The sequence below is a fragment of the Epinephelus fuscoguttatus genome, linkage group LG22 (genome assembly GCF_011397635.1).
Source record: "Epinephelus fuscoguttatus linkage group LG22, E.fuscoguttatus.final_Chr_v1".
In the NCBI taxonomy this organism is placed as follows: domain Eukaryota; kingdom Metazoa; phylum Chordata; class Actinopteri; order Perciformes; family Serranidae; genus Epinephelus; species Epinephelus fuscoguttatus.
In genome coordinates, this window is record NC_064773.1 from 12,631,737 (window position 1) to 12,650,481 (window position 18,745).

An 18,745-nucleotide genomic window follows, 5' to 3' on the forward strand; every position below is an offset into this window, starting at 1 on the left:
CAGAATTAACGTCTGTAAAAGCAGACGAACACGGAGGCCTGGGTGGGTTACATGCAGTAAACTGAATTTTTAATCAGGTGGTCAGTTTAATTATTGGTTTCTGGCATCGCAGTAGGGTTCACCACAGGTCTTGAATAAGGGGTTACAAAATAAGTGCCATGCCATAGTTCAGACAGCCAAAAATTCTGAGGACCAATTACTACGAAAATGTCTGACTGGACTGAAAGCATATTTCTCCCAAAAGCCAATGTCCATTATTCTGAAGGTACATTTCTCTGAACAAACACACTCCCTGCGGTTTAGCCCCTTTACAACTGCCCCGAAAAACGACTTAACACCCGCTAACATCTGGCTTTTTAATGTTCTATGAAAGGTTGCAATCAGCATTCACACCCGGGTCAAATGGCAATGGTTGGGCAGTGACTTGTGGCGTCAAAAAAAGCTGTCCTTTCACATCAGCATGATATGTGGTTGGTCGTTCTTGTAGTTTAACGGTGCCCAGTGGTGTCTGGGGAAAATGCGGCAGGACAAGAATGGAAAAAATAGATGGCGAAAGTATAAGTTGGGTTCAAGAAACACAGACTTTCACCTGGATGAGCGACATTTGCGTCTGGTGAGATTGCAAAGCCAAACCCTGTTCTTTTTTTCCCAACCCAACCACGTCTGTTTTTTGTTGAGGGAAAAAAAACGTCAATTCGCAGTGTTGTACCAACTGTGAAAACAGAAGTGTATTTTGAAAGAAGGCAATATAACAGACAGAACTTGACACGGTGTCCTAGAATGTCAACTCACCCAGGATACCTTGCACGTTGTATCTGGATGTGGAAAGTCCATGACCATATGTCAATATGTGTCGAGGTTGGAGTGGGAATGTGTTGGCGACTCTGATCAGGAATGATGGAAGTACAAAGCCTAGGATGAACGCATAATTTTAGCCCCTGGACTGGCGCAATGAAATGAGATGTCCGTCTCCGTCCAAGCAGCGTTCAATTATTGCTTCATATTAATCTGCACCGAATTTGTAATAGACTAAATAAGTAAAGATATATCAAAAGAAGTAACCATCATAACATTCTCTGGCCTCCATGTGGCTTTGTACTGTTTACTAACCTGTTTTCCAACCTGTCCATGACATCGATTATGACACACCAAAAAAAAGAAAAAAGAGAGGCATGCTCATCTGCTGCAGAGCCGTGTACACAACTCCAGTCTATATTTTTAGGGGGTTTTCCAGTGTTTAAAAAAACCTGCATACACTCGCTAATTTCAGTTTCCCCGTGATGTCCTGGGTGTTTTCACCAACCCTTCGGTGCATTTCCCAGCTGTGTTTCAGCCACCAAACCTGGTTGGTTTTTTTTTGTTTTTTTTTACGGAGATATTGCTGCGTTCTCTGCCCGAATACTACCCCAAAAACCTGTTGGCTTTTATCAAGACAGCACTGTGTGTTCTGGTGGGATAGCGCCTTGAAATCCTGCTTGTTTTAACTATCTTGTCCCTGCTTGTCCAGCAGTGTTTGTGCCAAACATGAGTGTTTTAAGCCAAAACATGATCTTTTCACAAACATAACTAATGGTTTTTGTGCCTAAACCCAACCACACATTCACAGCGCTGTTGAGGAATGTAAAGTTTTAATGTATCCACTACAAAATAATGTACAAATGTAGCATATCTACGGTACAGAGGGTGCAGGGTGTGTGTAATTTTGGTGATTTTTCAACATTCAGGTCAGAAAAAAGAAACACCTTTCTTAGTTTTAATTTTTGTCACACTTGACACCAAAAAGAACTTAAAAAATTGAAATGATAGATCAGTCATTATTTTTATTATATAAAAAAGTGGCCTTTTACGTGTTTTTTGCAATATGTCCTTTGTCACTGAGCCAGATTTAAGACATTTAAACCTGCACGATTAAACTAAGATTAACCTCAAAAACATATGACACAGAGGTACCCAATTTAAATTGTCACAGCTTAAGCCTCCTCCTTTGTGAGTGTGTGTTGTGGGTGCGGCATCGTTATCAGGCACCTGGTGAACCTCAGCAGCTGTGTGCAATTGCCTCATCAACTCTCAGCTGAAGTGGACAGCTCTCCAGCCACGCAGTGTCAGATTAGACACACAGTATACTGTGTATTATTGAGAGATTCCAGTGTTTCCCCTCGTGCTTTTTCTAACGTCTCTTGTCCTGGGACTCAGAATCATGGTGCTGATATCTCCACAACGAGCCATCTACAAACACCACTGCTGCTCATTCCTCCACTCGTCTACCCAGCTCATCTGCCTGCCTGTCTTTGTTTATTGGTTTACACAGTGACCTCAGCGATAGTCATGTATAAAGAGAGCACACGGCTGGAGGACAGTTGGCTCCATGGTGGGAAATGTTTAAGAAAAAATCAAGGTAGAAAAACAATACAATAAAAAAAAAAAAATTTAAAACAATATTTATTGGCTTTCATTTCCGAACAGCTCATATTTTCTTTAAATGTACAAACAATAAGGTGTATATATTTAATGCTAACATGAAAACAGACAGTCATTTCCATCACTTTGTTACCTATAATGAAAAAAAGACAAATGGTAATAGAAATAACAACGTGTTATTTGACTGATAAACTTGTATCAATACATTTCTCAAAACATGAGTTAGATTTTCTCAAAGTTTCCAGACCAACATGGACCATAGCTGAAGAATGACCCAGAAGCGCGATGTTGGAGCAAAGGGTGTTTTTGGGACATTTTTCAAACTGACAGGGCTTCGGAACAATGGGCAGTCCCCAGAAAATAAGGGAGTAAATACTGTTAAAAATCCATATATTTTGTGCATAAATAGTCCGAGCAGCGTGACTGTTTCTATCTCCTGAAGCTTCAGTAGAAGTGTACCACCTGGAATCCCCGTAAACACCTGAAAGCCTGTGTGTCCAACCTCCCCATATCCATTAAATTGTGCTCCAGCTGCACTCGTACAAGTCCGCTGAGACTGTTATTACCCCAGCAGAAAGCATCAAGAGGCACTGATTCAATCTTGTTGTGTGTGAGCGCTACCGAGTGCAGAGCCTCCGGCAGCTGTCTGGGCACTTGGCGCAAGGTGTTGTGGCACAGGTCCAACTGGTGCAGCGCGGGCAGTGTTCTGAATGCTCCTGGTGCCACTTTGAAGATTTTATTCCTTGCTAATCCCAGGTGTTCCAGGTTTTTCAAGGCGCCGAAAGTTGCTTTCTTTATGGAAGATATAAGGTTGCCTTCCAGGTTTAGAGTTTTAAGTGAGCGGGGAAGGTGTCTTGGCACTTGTTTTAGTCTGTTCCCTGCTAAGTTGAGGCTTTCCAAGTGGGTTGTGTTGAGGAGGGAGTCCCTGAGAAGCCCCTTGTTTGTCAATCTGTTTGCACTCAGATCTAACAACACCAGGTCTGATATCCCATCGAAGGCTCCGCTACGGAACTGCTCAATGATGTTCCCTCTGATGTAGAGCTCCTTGATGGACAGTGGTAAGTCCAGAGGAACCAATGTTAACTTATTGTGATCCAGGTTCAGAGTGCGCAGGTTGCCCAGTGGAGCAAGCACACCATCGGGCAGAGATTCAGATCCGTTCCCCAGGCTGTTGTTACTGAGGCTCAGAACCAAGAGGCCAGGGCAGCGGGCCCAGGCTGCCTCAGACATCACACTCAGTTGGTTATTGTCCAAACGGAGCTCCTCGAGAGAAACTGGAAGATCGGTTGGCACGCTGTTGAGGAGGTTCCTGTCCAAGTAGAGGCGCTTCAGAGCTGGGATCCCCTCAAAGGCCCCCTCTATGGCGCCATCTGTGAGCCGGTTGTTGCTCAACACCAGGAACTCCATGGAGACGTATTCATTGAGCAGGTCCAGCTGGATCATGTCGATGTGGTTATTCATGAGGAGGATGTAGCGAGCGTTATAGGGAATACCGTAAGGAACCTTGTCCACACCTTTGTCTGAGCACTGGACCACTCTGGAAAACAACACAGTGAGAGTCAGCATGCACATCGATCTTCAGTCCTTTCTGAAACCAGTCATCCCTATCACACACTACTGAGTAATTACCTCCCCCAAGGAGGTTATGTTTTCGCTGGCGTTGGTCTGTTTGTCTGTTTGTTTGTCTGCAAAATAACTCAAAAGGTTCTGAACGGATTTTGATGAAATTTTCAGGAAAGGTTGATAATGGGACAAGGAACAGATGATAAAATTTGGTGGTGTTTGGTTGAAGCGAAGTGGATAAAATAATAAAATGGCAGGAAATCTGAGCTGCTTGGCGGAGGTCTGCGCTCCGAGTGCTTTTCTAGTTTTTTTTTTCTCCGTTTTTTTTTCACATTTCCATTTTTGTATGAAATAAACAAAATACAGTGTCTTTTATGCTAAGCTAAGCTAGCCAGCTGTTGGCTGTAGCTTCATATTTACTGTGCAGATATGGGAGTGGTGTCCATTTTCTGATCGAACTCTTCGACAGAAAGCAGATAAGTGTCAAATTACATCTTTCATGACTTTGTTTCACTGATTGGTTAATAGTTTAGTCTCTGAAATATCATATTAGTGAAAAATCCTCAAAGACCTTACAATGACATCTTAAAGTACCTGGTTTTCTCAGACCAAAACCCATTTAAAAATGTATAAAACGGGGGGAAAAGGCAGCTAATTTGCATACTGGAGAACATACATCTATAGACTGACTAACCAGTTAATTGAATTCATTTTAGAACCAGAAAGCATGACTTGATGTAGTTTCGTATAGAAATATATTGGAATCTATTACGTTAAAATCAAGTATTAAGATTTAAACGACATTATTCAATATCATTACAAGAGTATACAACATTCGGAGCATTAATACAGCAGTGAATCACTGTTTGCTATGTAAAGATGTAGTAGTGTAATGGCGTTCTGAGCAGAGAATGAAGTTGAGCTTCTCTTCTTTGTTCTTGTAGCTAGAGCTTTTGATTGGGTCCAAAAAAGACCCTACATGAATCTGCATAGTTTCTGTCTAAGCCAAGCTCAAGCCCGAGCCACGGCAACAGTTTGGGCAAGAGCAATAACTGACATTTGTGACACGGAGTGTATTTATAAATAGCCACTGTGGCGCAAACTGGATCATTCGTAAATTTGGGGCACTGCTGGAATATACTGCTCGGTTCGTAGCACCACACTCTTGGAGTAGTAGAGCTTACTCTGGATAGCGTCAAGGAAAGTGAAAGTGGAACTTAACAACTGATTAATTCATATAGAGAAAAAACACTCGAACACCTGGAAACTGGCGAGAACTGACCCAATTCAAGCCAAGGCCAAGGTCAAATTTATTTATATAGCACATTTAAAAACAACCAGAGTTGTGGCTGGCGGGTTTAGCCCAGTCAGGTTCAGGCAGAGAATCTAATCTCTAGTGGTAGCCAGTACTGCTGCACTTGCTTGGTAGGCCATATGAATCCCTGAGTGTGTATCCTACTGGCTAGCAAGTCGCTGCTGCTCTGCACTGCGCTCATACGGTGGTTACAGCTGATAATGCAGTTCCCAATCATGGTGGCAGGATGGCGGCCTCGCAGTGGCGTAATGCCGACCCTTTGGATTCCCCCCACATAAACACCATGAGCTCTGTCAGCACTGCTGCTACTGTTAGCATTCTTGGCACTGTTAGCTGCTAGCCACCAGCAAAGACAACTCCACGAGCCGTGTACAGACAATCCAGGCTCTGAAGCTACATAACAGAAATGCTCTAAATGTCACATACAGTTTCTTGTAAGTCTCACCTTCCGTAGCAGGCACACTCAGGAGGACAGTAGTTATCCTTAAAGTAAGGAAAGTGCGTTGGTGCGATGACCTTCTTCTTCTCTGATGGCTTTTGGGTTTTATTGTCCTTCTTCCTCTTCTTTTCCTTTGACTTCTTAATTGTTTTATTTTTACTACTTCTGTTGATTTTCGTTGGCCTCGTTGAAGGTGTTTTGGCAGCTGCGAGTCGCGGTCTGGCCGAAGGTTTGGTCAGTTGAGGTTGAGGAGGAGGTGATTTATTCTGCTTCACAGTAGGTTTGGTGTCATTTTCCATCAGTTTAAGAGTTTTGGGTTTGGCTGCGGGCTGAGACATGTTCGGTTTAGGCTTGACCGTGGATTTGGCTCGAGGATTTGGCTCTTTTAAATCTTTGGTTATAAACTTTGCTGCTTTGGGTTTTGGCGTTGCTGCTGGCACCTCAGGGATAAATTCAGCCTCTTTCGGCTGAACTATGATGGTTTGCTGCTCCTTCCGTGCAGGTTTAAACAATATATTTTTGGCCATTACATCCTCTAAATTTGGGCTAGCCTTCACATCCAATGGATTCTGCTTGAGAAGAGGATTCTGCAACACCTCAGTGAGGAGGTCTTCAAGCAGAAATACAGACCTCGACTCACCAGGAAGCACTGTTGGCATGTGACTGATTGTTGTGGGACTGGGAGGACTAACTTTGTCATAAGGGACGGGAGGGTGAGAGGAGACTGGAGGGACTTGTGTGGGTGATGGAGGGACATTATGCTGATGAACAGGAGGAGGAGAACCAGGGGGATTTTGAGACTGAGTGATAATTTGAATTGTGGCAGGAATCACCAATTCTTCCCCCAGTTGAGTAGAGGATGTGCTTACAGGAGGTGCGAGATTGCTAATTACCATGTGACCTTCCTTTTCTCCATTTCCTCCTTTGTCTGCCACATTTTCATGATTTACAGTTTGCATACTTTCCCCTCTAATCTCCTCTTGAAGATGAATCCCTGCCACCAGCTTGCCCTCTCTTTCCTCCTCCACTTTCTCTTGCCTCAGTTTGTCAATTTGATCAACTTTCTCCAGTGTTTCTGTGTTACCTGTCGGGATTGCTTTTACTGACTCTGATCTGCTGACCAAATTGAGTCCATCTTCTCTCCTCTCCACTTCTTTATTTGTATCTAAATCTGTCACAGCTGCAGAGAATTCCCCTCTTTCTGTTACCTCCCCTAAACTCTTAAGAAATGTCTCAGGAGCCATCCCCTCCTCCTTCTCTGGGTTTGTCTCTGGAGTCAGTCCTTCACTTGTCTGCTCCTCCTCGTCTGATTTCATTCTCTCAGTGGACTCTGCAGCATTTTCTTTCTCCTTCACTGATATAGAAGGATCATGCAGCTGCTCACTCCTCATGTTAGACTCATGGTCTCGGTCCAGCCCAGCCGTCTGGGTGACTGTCAGACCTACAGGTCAAAACAGAGAGCAACCACTTAGACAGTTCACTTAGGTATTAGTCACGTTCTGCACTTTTCCCTCAACAAAACACATTTTTAGACACTTTTTTCTTTAAGGGCTAGTGTGTAGGAATAGTAGCATCCAGTGGTGAGGTTGCAAATTGCAACCAACTGAAACCTGTGAAAATTTGAATTGTCCTGTCTAGAGCCAGTGTTTGGTTTGTCCATTCTGGGATAGTGTAGAAACAACATGAAGGAATCTGTGGAAGGGGACCTGCTCTGTATAGCCTTGTTTCCACCAGCAGTACAGTTCAGTTCGGTTTTTCCCATTTCCACTGTGAAAAGTTGTGGATGGTACCAATTCTGTACTGTCCCCATTTTTGGTCCCCCCTCTGTTGGGGTACCTAGCACACAGATCTGGTACTAAAAGGTGGAGCTGTGAACACTGCAGTCTGATTGGTCAATAGAAAACGGTCACTCTGCTCAGGGCTGAGTTGTGGCTGGTTTTGAGGCTCATGTAACCACTGTTCATACCGTGGAGAGGTTTATTAGTAGGCTGTAACTACAAAATGAAAGGATGTTAGGCTCCCTTTTCGCAGCAGCTGTAGACTGAGAAAAAAATCACTGGGCCAACTGCTGGCGACTTAAGGTGGAACGTTAACTTGTAATGTTGCTCAGTGCACAAGTTGAAGATGTGAATCCATCAACACACCTTAAATTTTTTAACAACTTTGACCATATCATTAGTTTTATTGTCTCTGTTGGATGACATGCAATTTTAGTAATGAGTGGATCTTCAAGCGCTTAAAAATCTAAATGTCGACCAGATTATGTGAACTGCATATATCCCTACCCTCCCTTGGAAGAAAAGAAAAGTTGTCGAGCATCGTTCCTGTGGGTTACAGCAACACTAAACCCCTGAGCTTGCCTGAGAAGGACTAAATTCACAAACCCGCTATTCAGGGCATAAAATTAACTTTTTACATCATCTGCCATTGGCTAGTGACCTCCAAAAATTTACCGGCCAAACATATTTTTCACCAGCCAAATAAAAAAAAATCATGCCTTGTTTGACTAGAAATAATTTCCTTATGTTTTTAGTATGAAAATCCAACTTTGCAGCTCATTGTGTTGGTGTGGGGGTCGTAGGTCAGTCATGACCGCGGCTGGCCAGCCTCGTCTAGTTTCCATATTTCAATAAAACGCCGTGCGACATTTGTACTCCGTTTAACTGTCTGTTCTTCTTGTACAAGTCCAACATGTTCATTTTTGTTTTTCCTCTTTTCTGGCGGTGGCTTCACGACAGGAATGTGTCGCCACATCTTGCTCAGAAGTTACCATAGAATGCCCGGGAAACAAGTTCCGGTAGCTGATGTCATGCGTCTCCGGCACACGTACATTAAGCTGCGAGGGTCAAAATAGTCTGACAGAACTGGCAGAAATGGTAGAAGCACATAAAAAACCCACATGCAATTCAAAATTTTCCATCGGCCACTGGCAGGTGTGTGTTTTTGTTTTACACGGCAAACTCATTTTTTACCTGCCATTGGCACTTGGCGGGTGTTAATTTTACGCCCTGATGCTATTTCTAAATATCCCATGGAGAGACTCTCACTGCAGTCTGTTTTATTCTGTTCAGAAAATGTCGGCGTGCAGCCTCGTTCTGTGGACGATAAACAAGGTGCAGACTGATAAAGGAGGAAATACAGTGAGTGCTGGACGGAGCAGTGAGTGACAACGACCCCGCCCACATTTAAGAGTACTGTTTGAAGTGGAAACGCTAGGGTCTAGGTACCATGTCTGAAGGGTTACTTTTGGTTCCAAAGGTACCATACTGAAAGTGTTTGGTGGAAACTGGGCTTATGTAGATTTAAATGGCTCATTCTAATGTAATGAAAACACAATTTCAGGTGATTAAAAACTAATGAAAACCTCTTTATGAATATTAAATAATTTTCTGCCAATAAATCCCCATAAATCCTACACACTGGACCTTTTTAATGCAAAAACCTCAGCTCCCTAGCTCAGTAACATTAGCATTACAACACTTAGTGTTCCCTTTGAAAGGCTCTTAAAAAAATTAGCATGGAAGTGTTATGACCTGTTTTTTGTAGGACTGTGATTAGTTATTGGTAAGAGTAATCCCAGTTTGTCACCAACGTCATTAGCTGTTGATATTCAACTGAATTTAGGTTGACATCAGGAGACCAGAATTCAGTGTCAGGACATCTAATGCCAATGTAAATTTGACACATAAGACGTTGATATTGTTAGTTTTAAGCTGTTAAGTAACCAAAGTTCAATGTCTGTCTTCCTGACATCTGTGCCAATGTCACCCTTTTCCCTAATAGTTCACTTTGTCCCCTTCTGGTTTTATTTTAAGTCTCTCTTACTTTATCTTACTCTTTTGGCAGTTTACATGCACCTGCACTTGTCCTCACCTGTTCTGTTATCACTTTAATATACAATTAAAAAAACAATCAAACAAAGAATAACAATATTTAGTTTTGAGGTATGGTGACCAAAACCCAAAATCTGCATAATGTCCACACAACGTGAAATTTTTACATTGTGAAACATTAAGTGTTTTCATCAAACAAAATTTAACGTAATTTCTGATGTCATAGACGTCAAGTGCCAGCTGTGATGTAATAAGTATGACATTATATAAAGTCTAAACTGTTACTAGAGCACACTTTGTTGTGTGTTTGTAATGTTATACTTACTGGGTTGCAATACGTACGAATGTCCAGAAACTGTGAGGATGATGAGCAGCAGTGTGAGCACTTCCATTTTATCTGTTGAAAGACATCAAGAAAAAAAAAATCAGAAATCCGAAATGAGAATAAAACACACAAATATTTGTTGATCTTTCAACCCTGATGTTTTGTCAGAGGTCCTGGAGATTCTGGGCCCTCTAACAGCTTAAAAAAATAACATACCTAACACTGTTTTGTTAGCTTGATATTTCATGACCCAACCCTGTCACCTAGAAGTGAAGTTAGTTTGTTATTAATTTGCTTCCTTTTTAACGTTGTGGCAATGTCATTTCTGTCTGGATTATGTCCAAACACAATTTTTTTGTAAGATAATGAAACACTAGTCAGGGAGGATGGTGGGAGAACAAAGTGCAGGACCTTGACAACTGAGCTGACGACCAGTTTTTAACCACATATTAGAAGTATAACCAAAACTGGATTTTATCGTCTTAAGAACATTGCCAGAGTGCGGCCATTTCTCTCCCAAGCCAACACAGAGACACTGATGCATGCTTTTATTACCTGCAGAATTGATTATGGTCTACTTTCAGGTCTTCCCAAGAAAAACATTGCTCAGTTAGTTATTACAAAAGTCAGCTGCACGGGAGCACACATTACACCAATTTTAAAGTCTCTGCGTTGGCATCCTGTGTGCTTGAGAACTGATTTTAAGATCCTTTTATTGGTTTATGATGTTCTTAATGGTCTTAGTCCTACCTATTGATCAGATTTGCGTGATTGACTCAATTGCAAGATTGCCTGTTTTGGTTGAAAGTGTAGGCCTCAACAGAATTTCCAGGAAACAGGGCTGCATGTCTTTTCCTAAAATAACAATTGCGTATAAACATAATTTTGAGTTGCTGACATGTTTCAGAAGTCCACGACAGAAAATGACACATTACATCTGTTTGGGATCTCAGCAAGCCCCACTGTAAAACATGATTACACGCAGTTTATCCAAAGAGTCCAGTTATTGGACTTTGTGCATTTGTCCACCCCAATAAAAACAAAAGTGGCAGTAGACATTTACACTATAAATTGATGCAGAAAAGGAACAAATCAGTGCATAAAAAATAACCAGAATGCAGGAAATAAAGTGTTTGATGCTCAAAATGTCCAGACTGAGGACCCCCAAACCCCCTGTTTCATATGTATCCCCTCCTAACACTGAATATACAGACATTTCTTTGACTGTGAAGGACTTTCTGGCAACAAAATGAGTATATTTCTTCAGACACTGCCTGAATAACATGAAATATATCCATACTTTATGTAATGACGATGCTTTATAGTCCATTTCTGTAGGTATTTTGCCACCTATCAAATGCACACGCTCAGTTTGTGACGAAGGGAAGCGTCACCACTACACATGTAAAGAGATTAAAAAAAGATGCAATTAAAATTAAATATACAGCAGTGGGGGAAGTAAATCCCATGTCAGACAAAAACCAAAAATGGTTAAAAGACATACAGCCAAACTAAGAAGTTTCAGATAACCATTGTCCAGCTTGATTTATGAGTGTTGCTTACCTGACGTGTGTGTGCAGCCTCCTTATATGTCAAAGTTGTGTCCCTGCATTTATCCAGCTGACCTACACCTGCCTCTGTGCGGCCTGAGAGTCCAGAAGAAATGGCTGCAACCTTTGAACCGCACACAGATGACTGATGATATATTTTAGTGCCTCTCTCAGTATGGAGATGTTTCACACACTCACATTCTCACACACACTCACACACACACACACACACAGTGGGTAATGACTCCACAAATGCCTTTATCTGGAAGAGGATTGTCACACTTACCCTCAATGTCAGAGGAATCTGGAGGATCAATAGCGGGAAAGAGGGGCAACTGTAGAGGAAGTGGGGTCAGAGGTGACGGCTGCTTTTTACAGTGGCCACTGTTTGACATTAACATCCCAGTGGTTATTAAGGGGGGTGACAGGTAGTGCCTGGAAACTGCTTGACCTTTGACCCATATGCTAATAATCTCTCAGGAAGTCTGGGGACTGCTGATGCTAATGAGTGACTTTACAGAAATGTGCTTCTTGTAGGTTTTAGGGTTTGGTTGTGTTTTGTCATTTTCCTAAACATGCAGTGGGATTTTGATTTTGTTTTTTTTTGTGCTTGAATGGACATTAAGTATATGTCTGGTCTAGTTTGATTTTTAAAGCCCTAATGTAAAGAAAATCACATCCAAAGATCAAAGAATAATAGCTTGGCTGACTAGGTCACAGAATTGACTTTGTATAAGGTCTTTAGTAACTTTTTACATGAATATTTAAAAGCTAGGATTTAAGTTATGCTGATTTTTACCTTGAAAAATGAACTGAGAGACCTGATTTTTGCAGTTTGGCAAGAAAACTGATCTGCGGATAATTCTGTCCTTTATTCATAGTCTTCAAGGGATCCCACAAATTTTTACCAATGAATTATCCAAAATTTTCCATAATATTTTACCCCATTTCCATGACTTTATTCAGTGGTGTAAGGTAGTTACAATAGGCCCCAGTGCACACTGTGATGACAGGCCCTAGTACACGCTACATATCATCTCGTCACATGATCAGAGACTTGACACTGGACAACATCATTACATATCTGTATATGACAAAAATGTAAAATGGTACCATTCTCAAGTTCTTCTTTGAACACAGGCCTATTTCCAAGGTGGCAATCACTCATAAGCACCCATTCAGAGCCTAAAACATTGTTGCAGGGCCCACTGTCTCTATGGGAACCCCCACTGCAAGGGCCCCAGTGCAACTGCACGGCCTGCACTGTCTACATTTACGCCCCTGACTTTATTTAAGAAGTATAAAATGGATAGGCCTTTATGGCACTACAGTCATACAGTATTGGCACACTTCCTCTGTATTTTTTCTGCTAGTGCTTCCTTTGCCTGCCTCTGCTGCCAACAAGCTGCATGTGCCAATAGATCCCTTTTTGGAGGATAGAAAACTGAAGATGCATTTGTTTCTGGTTATGGACATGTCTAATAATTGTTTTGTGACCTTGTCTGAGGGCGGCACAGGAAGAGATGTCTTTAGACATGAGTCTGTCTGCAGCCCAGTGCCCTTCTGTGTGGAGTTTGCATGTTCTCTTAAGGTGTGGACACACCAAACTGACATCAAAGAACTAGCAGCGACGAAGCCAACTGTTGTGTTGTCTACATCGCCTCACGTTGCAGTTGCATTTGAACACACTACACGGACTACATCTGACGGCCAAGTAGCACGTATGTTCTGCGTCTGTGAGAGAGCGGAGTGAGAGAGTGGTACATCCTGACAGCCGAGGGGTTTCCTATCTGTGCAGCCGAGCACCGCAGCACCTCCACGGACTATTACATCCAGACAGTCCTGGTGTTTCCTCATTAGGCTCCACTTCACTCAGCTTCGACGGCCGACCGCCGGCTTGGTGTGTCAGGGCCTTTAGTGTCAGCGTTGGTTTTCTTCTGGGTACTCCGGCTTCCTCCCACAATCCAAAGACATGCAGGTTAATTGGTGACTCTTACTGGAGTGTGAATGGTCTGTCTCTATGTGTCAGCCCTGTGATGGTCTTGCAGCCTGTCCAGGGTGTACCCCACCTCTCACCCAATGTCAGCTGGGGTAGTGTCATGGCAAAATGATTCAATATGAAAAGTATTTGAATGTCGTCATGTATTATAATAGTAACTGTATCGTGTATGAATTATTCAGCATCATGCTTTAGGTACTCTCAGCCTCATGAGTCCTTTACTGTCTGCATGCAGCCGTGTGAGGAGGCTCCAGGGTGTCTGAAGGTTAAGATACTGTAAGATTGTTGGTGCTGAGACTCTAATGTGAGACACATCAGTGTGGCATGTCATCATCAGAGAGGTTCCAGCCCGCCTTGAGACTCTGTACCAGGATAATCAGTTACGGAAAATGGATGGATGTATAAATGGACCCTGCCTGAACCTGAACCTGAGCAATAGCTCTTAATAAATTAAAGTTGATCACTGTCTAGTCAAAACAGTCCTCCCCCGTCCAAGTGGATCAATGACCCAACACAGTGTGTGGATATTGCTTATCATGAGACCTGGTTTTTAATCACATACACAGCCTATATTTGATTGAATCACCAGGTATCGTTTGGCACAGTGTTCTTCTTCTTAAAGTCAACTGTTTGATCTACAGACAGAGATTACGTCACCTTTGTCAACCTGCTACACAACAGCTTTTTCGTGTTTTCCTCCTGTTGCGACAGCACTTTTCTTTCTCCCAAAAGGGGGCGTGGCTTCAGTGATGATGCATTGCCAGACTGGTCTTGGTGTTTCATGTGATACTAGTGATGATTCAATGTTTTTTCTGATTTCATAACTTTTCTGATGCACGTTAAAAAATATGAAGAAATAATGAAAAGAAATCACGCTACATGTGACATCTTAAAAGTCTTGTCCGACCAACACTTCCCAAAAATATTTTAATTTACTGTGATAAATCAGACAAAAAGGAGCAAATCTTCACGTTTAAAGAGCATTAAAACACAATATAACAAGTAAACCATAATCAAGATGGTTTCAGCTCTAGTTTTAGTGCCGAGATTCATCATCATTCAAAATCAGTTTTCATATCTTATGAGACGATTTACATTTGCTATCTGTGTGGTCGTCCAGATGCATTCATTCCTCCAAAATGAATCTCTTAATGTGACGCTGCAGATGTCAATTTTCAAACAGATGTTTTCTTTCCCTCTCAGCGGCACTATCTATATTTATGTGGGAAGAGAAATTGTATGTCTCCTTCCAGCAATCAGACGCTCTTTTTTTTACAACCCGCCGTGTCTCAGAACATCAGATTCTTTTTATGTTCTTTTATGCCTTCGTCACATCGTTCATCATGTCGGCTCACACACACAGGGCCGAACATTCCTTTTGGTTTATCCCATGTTCTTATACTGTCATTGTGCGTGAGAATGTGTATCTGGATCATAAATATAGATACACACAATCAAAGCAGAGTTAACTTGCATATACACATTTTTATCCCCAGAGCGTTGGACCAGAATGGGAGTATTATGAGGCGATGGGCCCCTGAGCACAGATATACAGAGGCCCCACTACCTCTCCTACACAGGAGCCAGACACACAGACTTTGTGGTAGTTTATCTCTTTGTAGGTATTATGGATTTTTGTGGTTTTGTGTCTCTTGTAGGCAGTTTTCTGTCTCGTTGAGGAAAGTTTGTGTCTTTTTTTAGTCATTTTGTGCTTTCTTGCAATTGTTTTGTGTCTCTTTGTTATCATGTTGTGTCTCCTTGTGGTCATTTTATGTCAATTTGAGGTAATTTTGTGTCTTTGAGGTGACCTTGTGTCACCTTGAGATAATTTTCTTTCTCTCTGAGGTACTGTATATCTCTTTTTGTCATTTTGTGCCTTCACATAGTTGTTTTGTAACTATTTGAGGCAATTTGTGTCTTTTTGTGGTTGTTCTGTACCAATTTAAGGTTATTTGTCTTTTTTGGGGCTGTTTTATGTCTATTTGTATTCATTTTGTGCCACCTTGTGATTATTTTGTGTCTCTTTGAGGCAATTTTTTTGTCTTGTGGTACTTGGGTGTGTCTTTGTGGTAATTTTTCTGTCTCCTTGTGGTCATTTTATGTCAAGTTGAGGTCATTTTGTGTCTTTAAGGTGTCACCTTGAGATCATTTTGTGTCATTATTGATTTTGTGTATCTTTGAGGTCATTTTGTGTCTCTGAGTCAATTGTACATCCCTTTTTGTCATTTTGTGCCTCCTTATGGCTTTGTGTCTCTTTCTGTAATTGTTTTTGGAATTTTATGTCTCTTTGTGGTTGTTCTGTGTCAATTTATGGTCATTTTTTGTTTTTTGGCTGTTTTGTGCCTTTTTGTATTCATTTTGTGCCACCTTGTGATTGTTTTGTGTCTCTTGAGGATATTTTGTGTCTCTCTTAGTCATTTGTATATCCTTTTTTATCATTTTGTGCCTCCTTATGGTTGTTTTCTGTCTCTTTCTGTAATTCTTTTTGGAATTTTATGTCTCTTTGTGGTTGTTCTGTGTCAATTTAAGGTCATTTTGTGTCTTTTTGTATTCATTTTGTGCCACCTTGTGATTGTTTTGTGTCTCTTGAGGTAATTTTATGTCTCTTTAAGGCCGTTTTTTTGTCTTTGTGGTACTTTTGTGTCTCTTTGTGGTCGTATTATGTCATTTTAAGGTTATTTTGAGTCTTTGAGATGACTCCGTCACCTTGAGTTAATTTTGTGGTTGTTCTGTGTCAATTCAAGGTAATTTTGTGTCTTTTTGTACTCATATTGTGGTTGTTTTGTGTCTCTGGGGTCATTCTGTGTCACTTTGTGGTAACCTTTATGTCAGCATGAGGTCATTTTGTGTCTTAAGGTGACTTTTTGTCACCTTGAGTTAATATTGTGCCATTCTTAATCAATTTGTGTCTCCCTGAGGCAATTGTATATTTCTTTTTGTCATTTTGTTGATTGTTTTGTGACTCTTTTAAGCAATTTTGTGTCTCTTTTGGTAATTTTGGGGGGATTTTGTATCTGTTTGTGGTCATTCTGTGTCAATTTGTAATCATTTTTGCCATCTTGTGGTTCTTTTGTTTCTTATTGAAGTCATTTTGTGTCTCTCTGAGGCAACTGTATATCTCTCTGAGGGCATTTTGTGTCTTTTTGTTTTCATTTTGTGCCTCCATGTGGTTGTTTAGTTTCTCTTAGAGGCAATTTTGTGTCTTTATTGGTGATTTTGTGTCTCCTTGTCATTATTTAGTGTCAGTTTAAGGTCATTTTGTGTCTTCTTGGTACCTTTGTGTCACCTTAAAGGTAATTTTGTATTGTTTTTGGTCATTTTGTGTGTTTTTGTGATAGTTTTATGTCACCTTGTGGTTGTTTTGTGTCTCTTCCTGGTCACTACGAGTTAATTTGAGTGACATTTTGCAGGTGAAGGACAGGGGAGCCCTGACACTTTTGGCTACAGGGCCTGTGCCCAGTATGCTTGCTCAGTAATCCATCTCTTTACTGTGGTAATCTGTTCATTTATTGTGCTGCGAAATGAGGTTGTTCTGAGCTGGATATGTGTTAAAGCATGTGTAAGAACAGGACTTTGATCCAAGAAGTAGGTTAACTGAGTTATCTGGATAACTTTGCAGTGCAAAAACCAGAAACAAACCAATCTGGGGCATAAACTGAAGCTAAAATAACTCAGTAAAACACAGGGCTGTCCTTCACACACACATACGCTAAATGCTGACCGCTACTGTACAAAACCTGAACTGTGGAAAAAACTGAACTGCAATGCCTTTATAGACCACAGAGAGGCAGCATACCTCCACACATAACTGCATGAGTTGCTCAGAGAGAGTCTGGCATTGCATAACATTGCATGGGAAAATACAGCAAATGTGTTTTAATGTTTTGTCAGTGTGGCCAAATGGATTCTGCTCCTCTGGACCATGAAAAGAGAAATCACATCATACATATGAACACACTACAGAATGGCTAAAGCATACTGATTGAAATAAAAGCCCACAAGACATCTCTTAACACCTTGAGCTGTGGCAACTCATTTCCTGCCGAAGGTGACGTAATGTAAAAGAGAGGGGGGGTGAGAAAGGAGCAATGATGGGAGAAACAGAGAGGTGGGGGTGGTTTCTTATTAGACCTGCACCTGTTTTAGGGTAAAAATACCACCGTGTTCCTCAGTGTATGAAGGCCTGTAACCATTTTCTCTCCTTTTACCAAAAATAATGACACACATCTCATATTTTGGAGCGAAAATGTGAGAGAACATTGCTTTTTTTTCACCCTCCATCAACTGCTTTCATGAAACAGCCACTTCATCTGTCTCTCAGGCTTTGATACCTCGTCTAGAGCTTCAAAAATCCATTTCACAGACAAAGCTCATGATATAAAATCTGTCTGTCTGGACTTTGGGCCTGTAGCTAAATCACCTCTACAGTTGAGTGATTGTTCCCTGGTGCATCCAAATGCTCTGCCAGCTGCCCACCAGCCGCACCAGCCTCACCAGTTGCCTGTACCCCCGTAGCTGTTTTTAATTCTTTGGCAAAGCCCCAAAATCACTTTAAATGATCAAAGAATAATCATTTTTCCAACTAGGTCACCGATTTGAATCAGTGTAGGATTTCTACTGGTATTTGCAGATGTGGTTAAAAGCTGGGATTTGGGTTTATGCCTGAGAAATTCATTTTAAAGGGACAGTTCACCCCAAAATCAAAACCATTCTATTACTATACTATTCTTCCTCTTACCTGTAGTGCTATTTATTAATCAAGATTGTTTTGGTGTGAGTTGCAGAGTGTCAGAGATATCGACTATAACGATTCTTTTGTCAAATATAATGGAACTAAATGGCACTTGTTTTGACAGCTACTCAGACATTGGTGTTTTTGCATCTTTTTGTAGATATTATGCATCTTCTTGTGGTTTTGTGTCTCTCTAAGGCAATTTTATGTGTCTTTGGAGTTATTTCTGTTTCTCTGTGAGAGAATTTTGTGTCTGTTTTGGCCATTTTGTGTCTCTTTGTATTGATTTTGTGCCACCTTTGTCTTTTGTAGTACTTTTGTGTCTCTTTGTAGCAAGCTTTCTGTCTCCTTGTGGTTATTTTATGATAATCTGAGTCCATGTTTTTGTCCGTAAAGGGACTTTGTGTCACCTTCAGTTAATTTTTTGTCTTTTTTTTTTTTTTATAGAATTTTGTATGTTTTTGTTTTGGCAATTGTATATCTCTTTAAGGTCATTTTGAGCCTTAATGAGGAAATTCTGTTGCTTTAAGGCCATTTTGGGTCGTATTATAGTCATTTTGTGTCTCTCTGA

General features: G+C 41.2%; 1 protein-coding gene across 1 annotated transcript; it reads right to left on the reverse strand.

Moving 5' to 3' along the window:
* Positions 1 to 2,862: 2,862 nt before the first annotated feature.
* Positions 2,863 to 8,325, reverse strand: LOC125883195 (decorin). Its single transcript, XM_049567414.1, has 4 exons — positions 8,283 to 8,325; positions 6,944 to 7,176; positions 6,366 to 6,496; positions 2,863 to 3,955 (listed from the first exon to the last, which is right to left on the reverse strand). The coding sequence occupies exons 1-4, from the start codon at positions 8,323 to 8,325 to the stop codon at positions 2,863 to 2,865; spliced, it is 1,500 nt and encodes a 499-aa protein (XP_049423371.1).
* Positions 8,326 to 18,745: the final 10,420 nt, after the last annotated feature.